Here is a 19,196-nt window from a genome sequence, read left to right on the forward strand (position 1 = left end):
AATAATATCTTGCTCTAGAAAATTGAACGACATCATGACCCGGGTACCGTTGGCTGAATTCAAATTAGACAGAGGTAATTATTTGTCCTCGCGTTTTATATCTTGAAATCAAAATTTCATGGGCGAAGTTATAAACGAAATGAGATATCTGAAGCGGAACAGTATAGTCATGATCGGGGTTTTAGCAGTTGTTTTTTTTGTTTTGTTTTTCCGTGCTCATGGACAAGGATTGAGCACTGAATCTCCATCGCATACGCCGGCTATTCCATTCATGGATTTATTTACTGGTGCGTCAAGTTACTACTCGGAACCTATACGTAAAACATATTCTGACCACGATTATTCCATATCATGTCCAAAATCTGATACTCTGAGTAGCTTCGCGAATTTATTGAGCAGTGCTGCTAAAATTATGATATCGGCTGCAATTATTGTCTTTTTGAAAGTTATGGTTGGAAAATTAATGTTGTTCCCACTTACTTTTGTTATATTAGGCAAATTAGGTTTGAAACTATTCTTTTTGTGGCCGATGATATCCAAGATGATGAAGCATTTTAAAAAGAAAAAGAAGAAAGGACATAAAGCAAGAATGATCACAGACTGTTCACAAAGGATTGCTTGTGTTATTGAAAGATCTTCAAAAGAATGGGGCAGTAATTTAGGAGCCGCCGTTACGTTTTTTTTAATAGATGATGTGGATAAAGACAGTTCTTATGCTAAAGCTATGTTGCATATTTTAGCTGGTGATAACGTAGCGGAGTGCATGTCAGTGGATTGTAATTCTGGCATTGATATAAGTTGACAATGATATTTTTGTAATATAAAACAAAATTAAATAATATTACATTTTTTGTATACTACTTAAGTACAAAATTAGTTATGTAAACATTTACATAAATTTACTACGAATTTGCTTACTCGTTAGGAGAACATTTATGATGAAATGTTAATAATATTTAAAACTGCAAAGTTGCATTGTTGTAATTCGATAAATGTGGTAATCAGATACTGCATTTTGTCAGAGACTTTGTCAGTAACATCATCTACCATGGGGTCGATGTACGTTTTAAGTGCAATTTTTTTATTAATTCAATGTAACAATATTTTGGTACGATGTGATACATTTATCCCAGATAAGACTTACCATGTACCAGTAAAGGGAGTAAATAGACCGACCAGACAATTTGTGGATAATTCTCAGTTCCCTGCTGTACCTGGAAATTTTATGGGAGCTCCTCGCCAGCCTGTTTTTCACACTAATACAGTGGAAAGTCAGCCCAAGTCACCGATATTGGAAGAACAAAAGCAGGCACCTAATAATATGACACTTTCGGAATTGGTAAACGCATTCAATGATTTAAGTGAACACGAAGAGCAACCAGAACAGGTTAGGTCTGTTCCAAGAGATTACGGGTATAGCCCATATGGATATCGACCCCAGGTGTATGATTATCCATCACGACCTAATTATGGACAGTGGTCCCCACCAGCTTATTCGTCTTATCATGAACCCTCATACTATCCTCCGCCACCATCGCCATTGGCGCCACCACACCATTCATTATCGAAGATTTCTCTGCTGAAACCAAGTCTTGATTTAGTGAAGCCAGTGACGACAAAAGTTGCGAGCAAAGTAAGCGGTTTAATTGGGCTAGTCTTAGCTTTGCTCACAGGATCATCTCCTAACGACTTAGAACTGAAAGGCTTTAAGGATATTGTAATAAATGGTATCGTTAAGCCATTATTACTTGCAAAAGGAGGAATTAAGACGTTGATCAGTAAGTTAACAATACCAGTGATATCACTATTGTTAATAAATTTGGAGGTTCTGATAACAGTATGGTGGCTATGGGAGGACTGCCCAGAGCCTGCTCATGCTCCACCACCCTATTCTTACCCAAAACCTATCTATAACTACAATACGTATTAATAGTTAGATTTAACTTAAGTGCCTTGTACAATATAAAGATATGTCCCAGTTTTTAATTTAGACTTTCTGTATTGCTTTTATAAAAATGTTGTTAGACTGTTATTGTTGTATTTATTTAATTTTATATTAAATGACTCTGAAATATATATATTTTTTATTTACTAACCATAGTGAGTTTATATGTCAACCAGTAGAATTTATTTATCGATCAAAATTGTAATTGTAATTTATTTTAAATTGCATATTTAACGAAGCTTTAGTAAATAATTACGCTATAAATAAACTTATTAAATCTGTATTTAGCAATCTATTATTTTTTATATATATAAAAATCTGACACGAATCGTGATGAAATAGGCAAAAAGAATAACATTTATGTGTAGGTGTTAAACAAATAATTTAATTCTACAGTATATTGTGGTAAAAATATATAGCAAGTAAGATAAAACAGTTAAATTACTTACTACCTACTGCCAATCTAACAAAATAAACGTTTATGTAAGAGACCAATTAACCTTTAATAGTCCTGATAAAGGACGCGTGTAATGTTAGGCAATTTACCGAATCGCGCAGCAATCTATTGAGCCATGAGTCTGTGGTATTGGCCAAGTCCTTCGATTTTAATTTACTTGTCACTGTTGATTTGATATTGTAGTTCATAATATACATATATTGCATTATTGTATAGTAATAGTTTTAGTTTTTAATTAAGTAAATCAGAATAAATGACTGTGGACAATTAACACAGCGCTATCTAGTCCTACGATAAGTAGAGCTTATGTTATGGGTAATAGACAATTGATATAAATACTTAGATATTTTTTTGTAAATACATACATAATATACATAGAAAACGCCCAGATCGATTCAAAAAAATTATATTCATTAATACAAATGTTTGTACGGTGCGTGTAACCGAACCCGTGACCATCGGAAGTAAAGCGTTGTGCTAAATCGCTAAATTACCGAGGCCGTCAAATTGTAAAGATGATAAATAATAAGAGATATAGAAAAGTATAGTATGTGCGACAGATATAGTTAACATATAGTCGGTAACACTGTTGTCATATTCTTATGGTTTACGGATTCTAAGAGAAAAAACCTATCACATTTTCTTAAAGTATAAACCGTTTTTAAATAACGAATAATATTAAATTAAAGTTACATAAATGAAAGTATTATTGAAAAAAGTTGTTTCTTTTATTCTTACAGTCTAAAAGTTGAATTGAGTTTCACTGGTAGTTTGGAGAGCATAGTAATTCTTGATTTGATCAAGTGGCGTGTATAACTAAGGGTTGTCTAGATTTTTTTAGGGTTAAAAAGTATTTTATTTCTTATTAAATATAGTTTAACAGGTTTTAATACGAATAATTTGTATGGTAATAGTAAATAAAGGCACTTACCTTTCTCGACGTTTCGACTAGGTTGCACTAGCCGGGGTCACGAGCTGACTGACCTTTAATTGCCATAAAATTATTCGTGTTAAGACTGGTTAATAATTTAAATATCAAATATATCTTTCTTATAAAGAAGGACCCCATGCCCTGCAGTGGGACGTTAATGAGTTGTTGTAATGAAATATTCTGCTAACGGAACTGGAATTACTTTAAATAGAAATAAAGCAATAAGAGTATCTGTTAGAATTCTTAGCACGTATACACAAATATATACACGTAGATGTGTTACGGTAGAATTCACACGTTAGAAAGATGTCTCGAATAACTCGTAGAGCTCGCAGGGGTAGACAACCTTTGTTTCTATTATTCGTACTTTTACTTATTGGTGTTTATTTCAATACCTAGGAGAAATTTAAGTAAATGTCTGCCAACGAGTAATAATACAAATAAGTAAAAGTAAACCTTTTTCTGCTCTATTTATATTCAGACTCTATCTTGTACGTAGGAAATAGAAATGTTACTTTTTTTATCATCTTAAATTTCTTTTTTTTTCTTTTTTTCGTACATAGAAATACATTCATATTTGGCACTTTCTCTTTTTTAGAATCGATATATCGAATATATTTTTTAGAATCGAACATATGATTTTTCGTACATAGAAATACATTCATATTTGGCACTTTCTATTTTTTAGAATCGATTACAATAAGTACATAGGGTGTAATTTCTGCGGTGTCGTTTTGATTAGAGCCTATGAGAGACAAATAGACTTTTTTTTACGTTGGAAATAAAAGTTTTATTTAATTGTTTCGATATGTCGAAAGTATTCGGTTTTTGTCATATACATGCACTGTTATTGGGGATAGTACCTGTTCAAGACATAGTATCATATTAAATTATTTCTTTTAGTGATAAAACCACATTTTAAAACAAAACTTTTAGCTAAGTTTTAATTTATATTATTATATAATATAATTATGTACAATCTCATTTAAAAAGAGTAGAGTTTCTTGTCTGTTCTTCTTGGTTCAAATTACATTCCATACTGATAGTAGATTTACATATAATAAGGGTCTAATAGACCTACCTACATGTAGGATTAAATTATATGACTTCTTTTTTATTATTTTCATTGTGCTCTTTAGAATAACTCAATCTTTTTCTAAAATCTATACTTAGCTTTAACTAAGTAGGTATGTAATATTTAATTGCATTAATATAATTTTCATATCTTCATGTGACATTTTCGAATCGCAGATGTGTCTGTAATAACCGCCCAAGTCTTTGTTATAGACGAGGCTTTCGTTGAAATCAGTTAATTGGGTAGGTATCTAATTGGCACTCGGTCGTCTGGCATCCTTTGGAAATTCCATTTGTATCGTAATTGGCCCGCTGCTATCTTGTTTAAATGAAATTACATTGCAAAAATATTCGCAGGCGATATACAATTTTATAAATATGTTTGTACAATACATTTTTGTATTTTTTCTGAATTCAATATATTTTGACTTTTAATAATTGGCTTTACTTTTGAATGTATTAATTGGTAATTAAATTACCTAATAAAGAAACATTTATTTATGAATGATACTGCAACAGTATATCCGCCTGCACTAATGGTGTACGATGACGTGGCGCCAATGGAAATTGACAATTGAGAAGTTGATGATAGAATAAGCATTCAGTATAGTCCACTGTAGTAAAATCGCTAGGAATCAACAATACAATTTACACGATGTTTTCCAGGGAGGGGTGACCACGTGGAAGTTGAGCTGACATAGTATCAATGGGGCACGCATTACTAACAACCCCCCAAACAAAAATAAAATTTAGAATACAAAAATAATACAACATTTAGGGAATATGAATATAAAAACAATGGAATATTCTGCATTATTATACAGATCACTTTTCTAAGTCTCAGGATTAAAGTAATAATAGGTATTTGTTACAAAATAATGCTTTAAGATAATTTAGTAATAATACTTAGCCACGTTGAGGCTAATCATGATCCAGTGAACTACGCAAATAGCCGGGCTGACCACTGAACCGGTGTAGGTAAGGTAGGTACAGCGAAAGCATGAACCAATCACAATTATTAACGCACGAATTATATACAACGGTTGTCAACCACTGTTTTTGGGAACGTCAATGATCGAGAACCTGATATATTTGAGGCTAAAATATTTTATGCCTGTGCAGTTATTAACATTACGAAAATCAATTGCTGTTTAGAGTCTAACTATAAATATCACACATACAACTAAATTTTTTGAAAAACAGTACTTAATAATCCATCTTACTGGGGGGAAGGGGATTGTTAGTAATGAGGACTAATAACCCCATTGCTGGCAATGTACCATGGCAGATTGACCTCCAAGTGGTTTCCATATTTCCATTTCCCCTGGAAACCATCGTTATAAAAGAATTATTCTTAAGTAATGATAAAAATGTTATGTGTAAAAAGTCTGCCTGTCTGTTAGCTTATCACGACTAAAGAAATGAAAATACAACCGGAATGGTCTCTATGAAATTTAACATTTAAGTAGAGTCCGTTGTAGTAAAATCCCCAGTAAAACATTACCTATGTGGTAATATTTTGCCTCAAAAATGCAGACGGAGTCTGAAGATAACAGCTAGCATCACTTTAATTTGGTTATCTGCCATGCTTAACTTTATTGAATTTTGATGATCCTTTTTGCAGTAAGTAGGATCCAAATTTTATTTGAAATAAGATACTGCAGGAGTAAAATAGTGTATAGTAGTCACGTTCTAATGATTTATTATGCACAATATAGAACATTTTTTCATATAACTTCTTAAGTAGTTTTAGCTTTATTTTGAGTCCAATTATATAGGCACGGAAGTAGACTTAGTATAAAGACGTTTGTGAGTATTTTTCTGTTACCATTCTCAGCAGCAGCTTGCTGTATAAGCTCTGTTTCGGGTAAAAGGTGGGATGTGCATATGAAAATATGCAGTACGTAGGACAACCTCCAGAATGGGAACGCATGCGTGTCTTCAGATGGGCCGTTAGCTTATTTGCTATTCCAGTTATATAAAACAAGAAAAAATAAATTCAAGTAAAAATCAAATACTTATATTATTAATGAAATTAACAGACGCATTTTATTACAGAAAATAAAATGGCATTATCCTTGATCCATCGGCGGTGTATGAAAAATATACGTAAAACATAAGGTTACCATGGTTTATCTCGTCTTTTTCCCTTCTGATTTGAAGTTCAAAGGAATTGTAAGCAAGGATTTTATCACTATTATCTGAGTAAGCTCTTTGAATGAATAAATTCGAAGTGCTGTCAGTAAACAGACAAAGTCATTTCCAAATATAATAGTAGGTACCTACATCAGAGTCGTGTTTATGTACTTTATAATTTTTAACAGAATGGTATAAGATTATATTTTCATATTTTATTCATAGGGTAAGTATACCACGAAAACGTTATATTTTATACTTACACCAACTTATGTAGAACCGAAAGGTTATAAGTTTGAATCTGGTTGAAACTAAATAAATTTGAGAGTCAATTTATAATTTTGACTGACTCTCCTCTCTTAGATGGAAACATATTTATATAACTTCTTTTACGTCTGGCTCCTTCTGTTACATCTGACTGTAATAAATAGGTTATATTCTTAGAAAATGTTTGAGGACATCGAGTGATGTACTCGTAAGGAATTCTTAAACGCTAGATTTAGAACGTAAATGGTTATGTAAAGTGCGGTGTTAGGGTTCTGACTTCTAAAAATCATTGGTTGACCTTTAAGCCTTTGTAGACCTTAAAAAGCAATCTCTGTCATTAACAAATATCCCTAAGTGTTTTTAAATCTAAACCTCTTTAACATTTGTTCCCCTCAGTTAATTTTTTTGTCAGTAGAGTAGACTATGATTGATATTTTGTACTCTTTAACACACAGAGATTTAAAAACAATATCTACGTAGTAATTTCGTAGATGACTCATTCCATATTTTACAATAGCCAAAAGCGTCTGAAAGTCTGTCTGATTGTTAAGACTGCTGATAGTCTGCTGTAGTGTTTGCTTAGCTCCTACAGTATATCTGATCTCTGCCTATAACTAATTTATACATATTTTGTTTATCATATAGTTTAAATTATTACGTTCTTGTGTAAGTATAAGTTAGGTAGATTAATAAACAAATAAATTCCTTTTATAATTGTACCCGTATGAGGCCGGATAAGTTACTAGTTTGTTCGTAAGAAGAGAGCTATTGAAATATCTTTTAAATAAGAATTTTATATTTTATTTAAACATCCATCTGAAAGAGCGAATCACATTCTGTGCTGTTAAATCATAATCTATTCGCATATATTGCGTTGAAGGTTATATTATTGCGTTTACTCGTATATTTCAAATTATAGGTATAAACATTTTTACATTATTAGAATAATAATAATAAATTCATAGGCAATTTCCTCCCGTAAACAGATTAATTTTATTCATGTTTCTTAAAGCCAATTTACCACTTTGAAGAAGTTGGTTGTTTATACACAACCCAGATCCATATTTTGTTCCAGTAAGTTCCTCTCGAGTATTTCTCATTTCAGACATATGTCAATGCAGCGATGCGTGTTATCCTTATCATATGTTGAATAATACATAACGAGTTTGCATGACAAGTGAGATGTCATCTAATGGCCAAGAACGATTTGAGTAATAATGTTCAACCAACATTAAATTACTTTAGATGATGAATCAATCCCACTGCTTTTTATTTTATGTGTTACGCGATGGTAAATAAACTGGTAATGGTAAGTGGTAGCTACGGCCTACCTGTTAATAAGTGGAAAAGTCGCAAATATACGTAAACAGCATCATGGACAGCGTCATAATGTGTCGCCCATGATACCACTTATTGCCATTTCGGAGTACCAAGATGTCATACCTCCATTTCTATGTCTTAACTCACCCTTCGACCGAAATATGTATGTCTTACAAAGCAAGCTGCATGGCCAGTGGCCATATAGCTTGCTTAATAAGCGTTTCAATTAGGTATTACATAATTTTGATTGACATCAGCTTTTTTATTAAATTACGTTAAAACCTTTAATTTTTATAAGTATTTCGAGCCTATTGTGCTGAATTTCAGGGGGTTTGCAGAGAGGTTACAGTTGAGGTCGACGTGATAAGATTGTTGACAAAAGACTTTATTTGTAACAATATCCTTCACCCCATTAGGTAATTAGGTATAGCTTTCATATATTTTCATTTTTATAAAAGTAGGTAGTTTATCTAATTTTTTTGAACAGAAATTATACTTTTCCATTTTAGATAGTTATCGTAAATATTTATTTATTGCACTTATAATATTGTATAATTAGCAACCTTATTAATAATAGTATATTTTAATATGTAATTATCGTCAGGAATCGCATTCATTGTGTTTGATATGTTCTCGTCTGGTTATTCAGATTTTGTAGTTTTACTGTAATTTTTATAAAGTATATTTGTATTTATGATAAAAAAACGCTTTGATCGTCCTTCCTCTACGTGATGAGATAATATTGATACGTGGAAATGATATGCTAATAGTATAGTACAATAGTCCTTAAAGCGTGAAAAGTTACATAGGTGATTACCTATGAGAAATTTAGTTCTTTGTTAATTATATAGGTAGGTATATCTACTGTTCAGAGTTGCCTACTACTGGCTACTTAGTGTATGTAGATACTTAGTCGTCTACTTCAATATTTTAGATGGCACCGACCCTACAAATGAGAATTGATTATATTAAATGGCCGGCTTACAGTTGGGCTGTCTTTTTAAGATACAAAGTCAACATTTTTAAAATCCGTATAATTTAGATCGGATTTTATTCATTTTCAGATGGAAAAATGATATGTTGGAAAAAATTAAGTCCGCGTGTATCCGGAACTCAAAATAAAAGTGGGTTTGTGATGAACGTTCCACGATCGAGTGTTTTTATCGGTCCAGTGTGAAGACAGGCGAAGAGCAACGGCGCGGTAACTATGCGCGCGGCGGGTCTGCGTCGATACGCGCACCGGCCTGACGTCGCCGCGGGCCGGCGCACTCCGCACCACTTCTGCCCGACGACGGAGCGCCGTCGCGACGCACGTCATCCGCGATACCCTCGCACAACCACCACCGTGATGATATTTTGTACATAGTTAGTGACTGTTCGATACCTACTTGTGATAAAGACAAATCGAAAAGAATAGTGAAACGTTAATAGCATTGGATACGCGTTTGGTGAAAACAAACACATCGCAGTTTCATATTCGCGCAGGCGCTTTTCCGCGGACATGACGAAAGCGGCCATCTTGGTCGAGGACGCACTTTCGCCTCGCCCCAGCTTCTGAGCCTGAATAGAAACCTTGAGATTGATCACCGCGGACAAACCATGCGTCACGGCCAAAGCTTCGCGGCGGGCGACGTCTGAGCCCGCAACGCGCCGCTATCGATCCGGTAGCGTTATGGCGTTCGCGGAGTGAATGCGGACATCGGGACCGTGTCGCAGCCCCCGCAAAAAAGCGGAGCGCCCGGTCAGTGATAGTGCTATAGTGGTCGCACGGTATGTGAGACAGAGTACCGTCGTGGTTGGGAGGGCGCGCGGGCGGCGGCGGGCCCGGCTGACCGCGCGCCATGGGCGAGGAGTACGCGCGCTCTCCTTGCGAGCGCTTTCCGGCGGCGGGCGCGTTCAGCGTGGCCCCGCCGGAGCGGCTCAGCCCGCCGCCGCCCGCGCCGCTGCCGGATCGTTTTTCGGCATCCCCGCGGCGGGTGCGCCGGTGTGCCGAGGCGGAGCGCGCGCGGCGGCCGCGCTACGTGCCACCAGCGGCACACGTACCAGTAGAGCGGTACGTGCCGAGGCCGCCAGCACCATTGCGGCCGCCGCCACCCGTATACTGCGGCTTAGCGTGCCGGCCGCCGGCGCCTCGCAAGTGTTGTGGACCCGCGTGTCGCGAGGATATCGCAGGCTCGCCGCCCCCGACGCGGTACGTGGAGTATGTCGGGGCTGCGGCCGCTCGACGGCTCGCTTGCACACCGCCGCCACCGCCTCCGCCCGCTCTCCAGCTGCCCTGCGAACCACAGGAACCGCCTTGCTGCGTGCAGGCTCGCAGGCGTCCGCAACCGCCGCATGATTGGTAAGTAACTTAATGTTTTGACTAGACAGTGCCAGTCGCAATATAATGTTAATTAATCAAAAATTATAATTTTTGGTTCAAAATGTTTATATTAATTTACGTACAGTAATAATCCGCATCGGCAATGTTTTATACTAAAATATTGGGTACCTAACTAGAAAAACCATTAACACCTCCTTATATCTTGGATGGCTTTCAATTAGGTTTTCCAACAGACTATTTATATTTGTTGTTGATGTATAATGTATACATACAATGAAGAGACGTAGTCATATGTGTACATTTTAAAGTCCCCTTACTATATAGTTAATAACCTTTCACCAAAAATACAGTTTGTTTGTGTTAAACCTGGATAATTAATTGCAAATCAGAATAAAATAAAGAATCGATCGGGATATCTGTTTGTATGTAGATGTACAACTGAGATAGGTACGCGTAACAGCGTTTGAAAGGGTTTTTAACGACTCGCGATGACGCCAGTGGCTGGGTTGCTGTAATTGGTTAATATTTTTTTGGTAAAATTGATATCGTGTGATTGATGACGTCGGCTAACGATCCTCGTTTTACCAAACATCATTCAGATTAAATATTATTAGAAGAAGAAATATTTCTGTTGTGAAATATCACCATGAAAATATTTGTTACCTATATTAGGAAAACATGGAATAATTATTTTTGGATTTTAATTTTAATTTATCGAATAAAGTAATAAATAAATTTGGTTACATATAAAATTAATATTGATATCAAACTGTATTAAAATCTGTTTTTTGTAGCCATTCTTAGTATTTATTCAATATATTTATAAAGTGACGGAGTAAATCTGTTCGTGTTTACAAATGTTACTTACAATTGATTGTATTGTGTTCGTCTACTTCTTACCTTTTCCCTACTAAACGTCTGAATGAATCTTAATGAAATTTGACCTTAAGATAGATATAACAAAAACTGATTTAGGCTATCCTTTATTCTAATAAACAAACAAATTTGTGGCAGCTAGTAGCTAGTAAGTAGTAGATTTGAGTACATAATATAAAAAACTAAAATAAATAAGTTTACATAAGAACAATAATAAGTGATTAACATTGAAGAATGTTATTTTAGAATGTTAAAATATATTCTTTCTAAATCATTATACCAAGAGTAAAGTGTCTAGCTTATTTTTCTGTATATGTATTATTCTTTCTATATGTGAGACGTTTAAACGGATGTAACAAATAAATCTATTTATATTGAGTTAATTTGAATAAAGATTATTTCTATTCTCTCGTATACATATTATGTAGCCATCAGAAAATAATAAAATCACACAATTTTGATCTTATTGGTATGTACACAAAACGTGCAAATTCGATTTCACGGGGCCAGGTAAATGGAGTGTGAGAATGACTGGGACCGTTTTCAAACTAAATTATTGAAGTTTTACCATTAGGATTATAGTTTCAGGGAGGTATATTTTATTTTCAACATATGTCTAGGATGGTACTTACATAATGTGTCATCTGGATCGTATGTGTGTTCGAAAAATAGCGACTAAAAATAACTTGATTCTTAATATATTATAGATATTTTCTAGAGTTCTAATAATTTGATAATAGTAAGTTATAGCTATGTGTAGACAACAACAATGGGATAATAATCATATTTAAGTCTGTAAAACTGACAGTCATGTTCTTCACTGTTACACTATTACTTGTGTATTTCACGAAAAAGAAATATTTAATAAAATATATATTACTTTATAACGAACCGAGATTTAATTATTTACTGATATAAAAATTATGTTGCCCATTCTAGTCTTTCCCATTTTAAATATTATTTTCCTTCATCGTTATATGTCTGTTATTTATTTTCTTGCCACTTGTTTTCCTACCTACTAAGTAACTACCTACCTACCTGTTCCTTATTTAAATTCGTTTTTCTAAGGTTGTCACGAAAATATTGATTTCAACAATATAGCCGTCTTATTGTAATTATATAAATGTAACCTAATATATCTATTATTTGTATGTCTTTTTTTACTATTGTAGTAATATCTATCTATGTACCTATCTATCTATATGTATGCCAAATATCTCGACCATTGTTTTAGCCATTCAAGCAACACGAATTAACAAACAAACAAATTCACTTTATAATATTAGTGCACTTAATTGTTTTTTTATTAGGAAATTAAGAAGTTGTATTCCTCTGATCTGTAAAATTGAATCTTTTCTTGTAGAATACTCGATCAGTCATTACTCATATCATAAGAAACTAACCATTACTCGCGACGTCGTCTATTTTGTTTTGATATACGATAACCTACGTTCGTACTCATGATGGAGCTGTGTTAATTCTCAAAGAAAAGAAAATTAGCTTCACATTAAGTTTCATGTTATTATTTAACTAGCTACTCGCCCCGGCTTCGCACGGGTGTACATGTATTATATACATAAACCTTCCTCCTGAATCACTATAACTATTAAAAATAACGCTTCAACTTCCGTTGCGTTGTTTTAAAAATTTAAGCATAGATAGGGACAGATAGCGACAGCGACTTTGTAATGATTCTACCATTTAGTCGTGAGAAGGTAACAGACATACAGACACGCTTTTGTATTTATGATATAATATAAATATGGATTTTAAGACTAAAATTGTAGTTGTATATATATGACTTTGCATTTCGTTCAATACAGAATTAAATTATTAACATGCCACACACAGATTCCAAAACTGAAACATTCAGGCGAAGCGAGTACTTTGTTTGACTGAAAATTAGTTTTATAATGTGGTCGAATATTTAATAACTATAAATTTATTTCTTATATGAAAAGGCAAATTAAATAGCATAGCTATACCTATATGACGAAAATATATCTAAAAATATTATTTTTATTTTCACTTCGTACCATATTCGCCATAGAATTGAGAATTGTAAGTTTTTTTAGTTGATTTATTCATGAGTATTCAAAATAATATTTTGAGATTCGGGTGAGTGACCGACGTAACGACTCGTATTATTGATCTTGCTTTTATTAAAATATTTAATATTAATATTATTACGTAGGTACCTACTTGTAGATATTTTATTGATAAATATTTTTTCTGCATTGTCATTTGATTTAATTTAATTTTAGTGTATATACTATTCACCTAAATGTATCCACTTAGGTAAAAGGTAATATATTATTTCATCTAAATATAATACATTTATTGATTGCTGATTCTACCGTAGATAATGATAATAACACCGGACAATTCATACAATTCATAAAATTACCCCTAAGGGGATAAATTAACGCGAGCGAAGCCGCGGGCCAAACCTAGTATTATATATAGAAAATACCCAGATCAATATACAAATAATAATATTTACGTATTGTTTATACCGTGCGGGGAATCAAAACCGCGACCATTAGAAGTAAGGCGGTGTGTTAAACCGCTAGACCACCGAAGCCTTCGATTAGTAATAGTTTAAATAGTACCTGTCCTTGCCTATCTGGTTCAAAATTTTTGTAAAAATATTCATCGTAATCTGTTCATAAATATTCTGTAACATACAAAAGTAAAGTCAAATAACACGTTGACTTTAAAGATTATACAATAATATTCTTGAATTGATTGCATGTGATAGATAAAGTATTTATTGATAAGGCATATTAAGTGTTATATATATACATAAAATAATATAGGTTTTGTCAGTTACTATTGGTGAAGATTATTAATTGACATAGGACAATTCAATGTGATCAGTAATACGAAAATTACACCGTTAATTTTCCTAATAAATAAAATAGTTCTCACGATTGAATGAAAGCGGAATAAAAAATGAAGACAATGAAGAAGAAATGCGATAGGTACATATATTGATAGATAGTTCTGTATCAACCTACATAAATAGATATTTCCTTTGATATTTAATTCCTTTAAAAAGTATACTATATATTTGGAAGAGATAAAAACCATCGCTCCTAATAATATCCTTTGATATTTGACTTTGAATAAGGGCGAGCACAATAGATCTATACAGGTTGCAGTGTTACAGGTCTCAGCACCTGGCAATAACCCAAACCCCCCAAGAAAAGAATAAAAGGTTGCCAGTACTGATATTCAATAAATCGATATAGGGGAAACAGTACAGTTATTGGCCCCTTTACAGTTATTAGCCATTTCAACTTTACTGCCAAAAAACTAGCAACATCCCGTACAAATAGTAGATTTGAAATCTGATTAACGGTGACAATTTTATTCTCTGTCTAAAAGTTTCAACAAAATTCCGCTAGATTATTTGGTTCTTTTCCGATGTGTGATTTTTTGCTGGAGGAACAAAACCAGGTGAGTATGTTAAAAAAATATTAAGACTGCATTTATTTTTTTGTGCGAATTTTTGAAATGTGTCTGTAGTCAGTCCGTTATGTAAACTTGATAAAACATAGCCTTTTTATGTGTTATAAACAGATTAAAGTTGTATTGTAACTTATTTTCTTCAATAACCGCAAAATTTTGTTAGCCAATTACTGTCTCGATTAATTGAATAGTACGTAGTAATTGGCCTCCTATGCTAATAGCTGTATTTATTGAAAAAAGTTAAGGTAGCGTTTTTATTAAAGATAACGTCTTCTGTTACACTGTGTAGTATCCTACACAATTTCTACAAATTTTAAACCATTACTCACAGTTAATAGCCTAGGCCAATAACTGTATCGTTCGTAAAACTAGTCTATAGAAAAAGTATGCCAATTACTATATCTTTTTTTTATTTATTTTTGATAAATAACAAAGCTTATAATTAACTCAGCCAGCAGATGTTTCTGTATTTGGACCAATAAAAAAATGTACCGAAATGCAGTACGTAAATTTCAATCAGAAAATGTTGGAGAGGTGGTAGCTCAACATAGCTATTATTTTAAAAACCATTGTTAACGACTTAAAATCTGACACAATTATAAATGGTTTTCGGGCATGTGGCTTGTGTCCCTTTGATGAGAATGCAATAGATTACTCCAAATGTTTAGGTGCACCTACAAGTGTTGAAGAGACAGATAGACAAACTGCAGAAAATAACGAAAACAAGGTCATGTCACTAAGAGAGTTCGAAGATATTGTAGGGGTGGAAATGATAGACGAGATGAAAATACTGAAATCTGAAGGCTTTATGCAGAATAATTCCGCTTCCATATTATTCAAACTTTGGAGCTTTTTTCAAAGTGATCTTCCACAGAAAGAATCCACTAATATTGAAATACAATCCACTAATAACACAACAAATGTAAATCTTATGAGTGAAAATAATGTGACAAGAGTTAAAATTACTCTCACACCTACCATAATGCCTAAAGTTTTGTGCCAACCTTCCACTTCTACCTCTGTAACCACAAAGACAGAAACTACTCATCTTAATAAGTCAATTACTAAGTACTTACAGGAGGCTCTAGAAAATAAAAGAAAGTTTATTCGAAAGGCAGAAAAGACTCCATTTGTGATGACTTCTGAGAATTTTAGCTTAACCATTGAAAAGAAAGATATGGAAAAGCAAGAAAAAGGGAAGAGAAAAAAGAAAATGTTCTGAAGACCAAAAAAGGTAAAGGTGTAGGAAAGAAGTAAAAAATATTGATAAGAAAAAGGAAAATATTGACATGAAGACTGTAACGGAAAATGCTAAAGAGGAAACTATTGATACTGAAATTAACAACCACGGTAAAATAAGGATTCCATCTAATATAGTGGTTGTTACTTGTGATATGTGCCAGCGTCTGTCTAATAAAAATAAGTCAGTAGTATGTAGTTTATGTAAAAAGTATTACCATTGTCATTGCATTCCTCAAAAACACCTAGAACATATGCCAGATGATGATGAACTTTCTGACTTTATATGCCACAACTGTTTATCGTTAAATGACGACACTGGTGATAATTCTGAATGTTCTGAAGATGAAAACCACGATGAAGAGATGTTTAGTTATTAATAATATAATTATGATACTACTTTTTTGTTAAATTTTCCATTTATATTTTATTTTTCAGAGTGGCCAATAGCTATATGATTTGATGGCCAGTAACTGTAATTTTATGGCCAATTACTGTGATCTCAAGTTTTATATTTTTAAGTTCACATTACTCTTATAATATTTAATAAAAGTTTATGTAAGGCACCTGGTATAGTAAATACATTAATAAAGAAACATATATCGTGAGTTGTATTTATTTTAGAGCCATGCATTTTTTTTTATTTGTATTTTTTTATCGAGTGGTCGCTTAACTGGCCGATAACTATACTGTTTCCCCTATACGATATTTTTCGGGTAAACAATAAATGAAATTACATGTACATGTACAAGTCTACAGTATATTAATATTGTCAACATGCGTGTACACTTAGCTGAGCTAGGGAGTCAATGTCGAATTTCACGACTCTGAATAAAATATTAGACAAAATATACCTATTGCGATATATTTTTACACATACTTTTAGTCATAGTATATATATATATATATATATATATATATATATAGTATATACAGACTACGCTGTGTAAAATTCACCGGCAGGTCATTTTTATTGTATGGATTAAATGATATTAAATGACATTTACTTATTGGTTTATGTTTTTTAATTATTCAAAAACATTTGCTTCAATTGATTAAAAGTATATTAATTACTATGTGATAAAAAGCAGGATACATTTATCCGTACATAGGTTATCTTTCTAACATATAGTGAATTGTTAAATACTAAAATTAGTACATTGCTATCGACAAGGAATTTTTCTCCATGCGCTGGAGCGTAAGTGGTCTCGAACAGCGCGATTTCAGAGGAGCTACCTCCCGCGTACACTTAGATTGTGGAATTAACTACCTGCCGAGGTTTTCTCCAGAGAATACAGTATGGGGTTTTTTCAATAAGGGTATATTACGATTTCTTAAGGGTCAGCAAAACGCACAAGATAGCCCTGGTGTTTCAGGCGTCCTTAGACTACGTTAACTGTTTATCATCATGTGATGATATATGGTCCAAGTATCAAATATAACATTTTACAAAAAGTAGGAATGCACCAACAATTGCATAAATACATATATGATTAACAAATATAGGCAATACTATTTTACGATGCGTGTGTAATATATAATTTGATGGTAAAATAACATTTTTTAAATATAAATACATCCAGTATTGTTATTTATCTTGTGTTGATTATGTATGTTAACTTTAGATTTCAGTTCAATTTAAAAAATAATACATTTGGGATTTTTTTGATTATCTAATCATACATCGAACCTATCGGTATGCCAACAGTGAATTTATTCACGTTATCATTGTTTATCACTGACTAATGAAATGTTATCTAGTTGTAGAGCTGTAAAAGAACGACATATGGACAAAACCAACTAGTTACACGATACAGTTGACATCGTACAAATTGTTGTCGTTTTAGAGCATACTCGTTAAATTTTTGCTATATACATATATAGATGTTTTGCCTTAGATTTTAATATATTTTATTTTATTAAGACTGGTATTGTTATACTTCTTCTTTTTAGTAAAAACGTTGGTGTGCATAAGTAGTAAATGAATGTTCTATAAAAATGAATTATATTGATTTTAGTAACTCCGTAACAATACTGTGCGCTGGGTAATTTAACCAAATGCCTTCAGTGACAATGTAAGTACAGTAACTGGTATCTCTATCAGTTACTTTGTATTCGCTACGTACCATTTGCAACAACTCTACTAGTTAGGTCATGTCATTATCGAAGATATCTAGCTTAGTTGCATTTTTTCCGTAATTCATGGACATGCGTTTTCAGTGATATTGTGTTTGTTAGTCATAGTGAATTAGTGTATGTTTGTGATTGATTGAAAAGTAATGTGTTAAAGTGGCAATTTTATATTATGGATAAAAAGTAAGTATATATATATAAGTGTCGACCATTTTGTTATCAGTTCCTACTACTGTGTGATACAGATGACATCATTGTTATTATAACAATGCAACTTTTCAATAATTAATGAATGTGGTGTCACTATATGTTTGATCTACATTTTACCACCGTTTCAACGTTAGCACAACTGACTATTCTAATTCGTTCTACTAATTAATTTCTTTTTAATATTTACATTTAAATCATCCATCACAGATGTAAGAACATTACCTGGAGCTGACTATAGTAGCAATCACCGAAATAGCAATAGCTAATGGCGGACTCGCCGAAAAAACGGCCGAAATGGCTTATTTCATCTGAAACTGACTTCTTCCGGAAAGAAAGCGAAAAGAAATTTTTACAACATGCGAATACAGCAACCGGTTCAGATGTCGATTCTAATACACAGTGGCGGGATTTTAAAATCCAGATCATTAATATCCTCGACTCTATGCCCCATCTACCTATCGGCAGGAAAGAATGGATGAGTGATGAAACTTGGGAAATTATAACCATAAGGAGGCAGATGAAGAGGGATCACAACTGTCCACAAGATTACGCCCACCTAAGCCAAAGAGTAGAAACGCTGTGTATCCGGGACAGGAACCAGTACTTTAAGAAGATATGTATGGAGGTAAAAAACTGTGCTGACAAATTCAGAATGGATAACCTGTTTAAAAAAATGTGTAACTTAACAGAGACCTGGAAACCATTCTCCTGGAAAATAGATGATAAAGACGGAAATCTAATCACTGACTTGAACATAGCTGTTGAAAGGTGGAAAGAATATTGTTCAGATCTATATCGAGACAATACCATT

At 33.3% G+C, this 19,196-nt stretch overlaps 4 protein-coding genes across 5 annotated transcripts in view; all 4 read left to right on the forward strand.

Moving 5' to 3' along the window:
- The first annotated feature begins 169 nt into the window (after positions 1-169).
- Positions 170-802, forward strand: LOC131841064 (uncharacterized). The gene has a single exon (XM_059189296.1). It carries the CDS (start codon positions 170-172, stop codon positions 800-802), a length of 633 nt encoding a protein of 210 aa, XP_059045279.1.
- Positions 803-1,048: 246 nt separating this feature from the next.
- Positions 1,049-1,930, forward strand: LOC131841089 (uncharacterized). Its single transcript, XM_059189327.1, has one exon. The coding sequence runs from the start codon at positions 1,049-1,051 to the stop codon at positions 1,928-1,930; it is 882 nt and encodes a 293-aa protein (XP_059045310.1).
- Positions 1,931-9,971: 8,041 nt separating this feature from the next.
- On the forward strand, positions 9,972-10,475 carry LOC131841116 (uncharacterized). Its single transcript, XM_059189364.1, has one exon. It carries the CDS (start codon positions 9,972-9,974, stop codon positions 10,473-10,475), a length of 504 nt encoding a protein of 167 aa, XP_059045347.1.
- LOC131841115 (inactive rhomboid protein 1) overlaps positions 10,399-19,196 on the forward strand; it is a 141,050-nt gene continuing 132,252 nt past the window's right edge. For both annotated transcript variants that reach the window (XM_059189362.1, XM_059189363.1), the window contains exon 1: positions 10,399-10,471. The gene's annotated coding sequence lies outside the window, so the exon portion shown is untranslated. The remainder of the gene's footprint in view (positions 10,472-19,196) is intronic.

The sequence above is a fragment of the Achroia grisella genome, unplaced genomic scaffold (assembly GCF_030625045.1).
Source record: "Achroia grisella isolate CSIRO2021 unplaced genomic scaffold, CSIRO_AGI_Agris_v1 utg1573, whole genome shotgun sequence".
In the NCBI taxonomy this organism is placed as follows: domain Eukaryota; kingdom Metazoa; phylum Arthropoda; class Insecta; order Lepidoptera; family Pyralidae; genus Achroia; species Achroia grisella.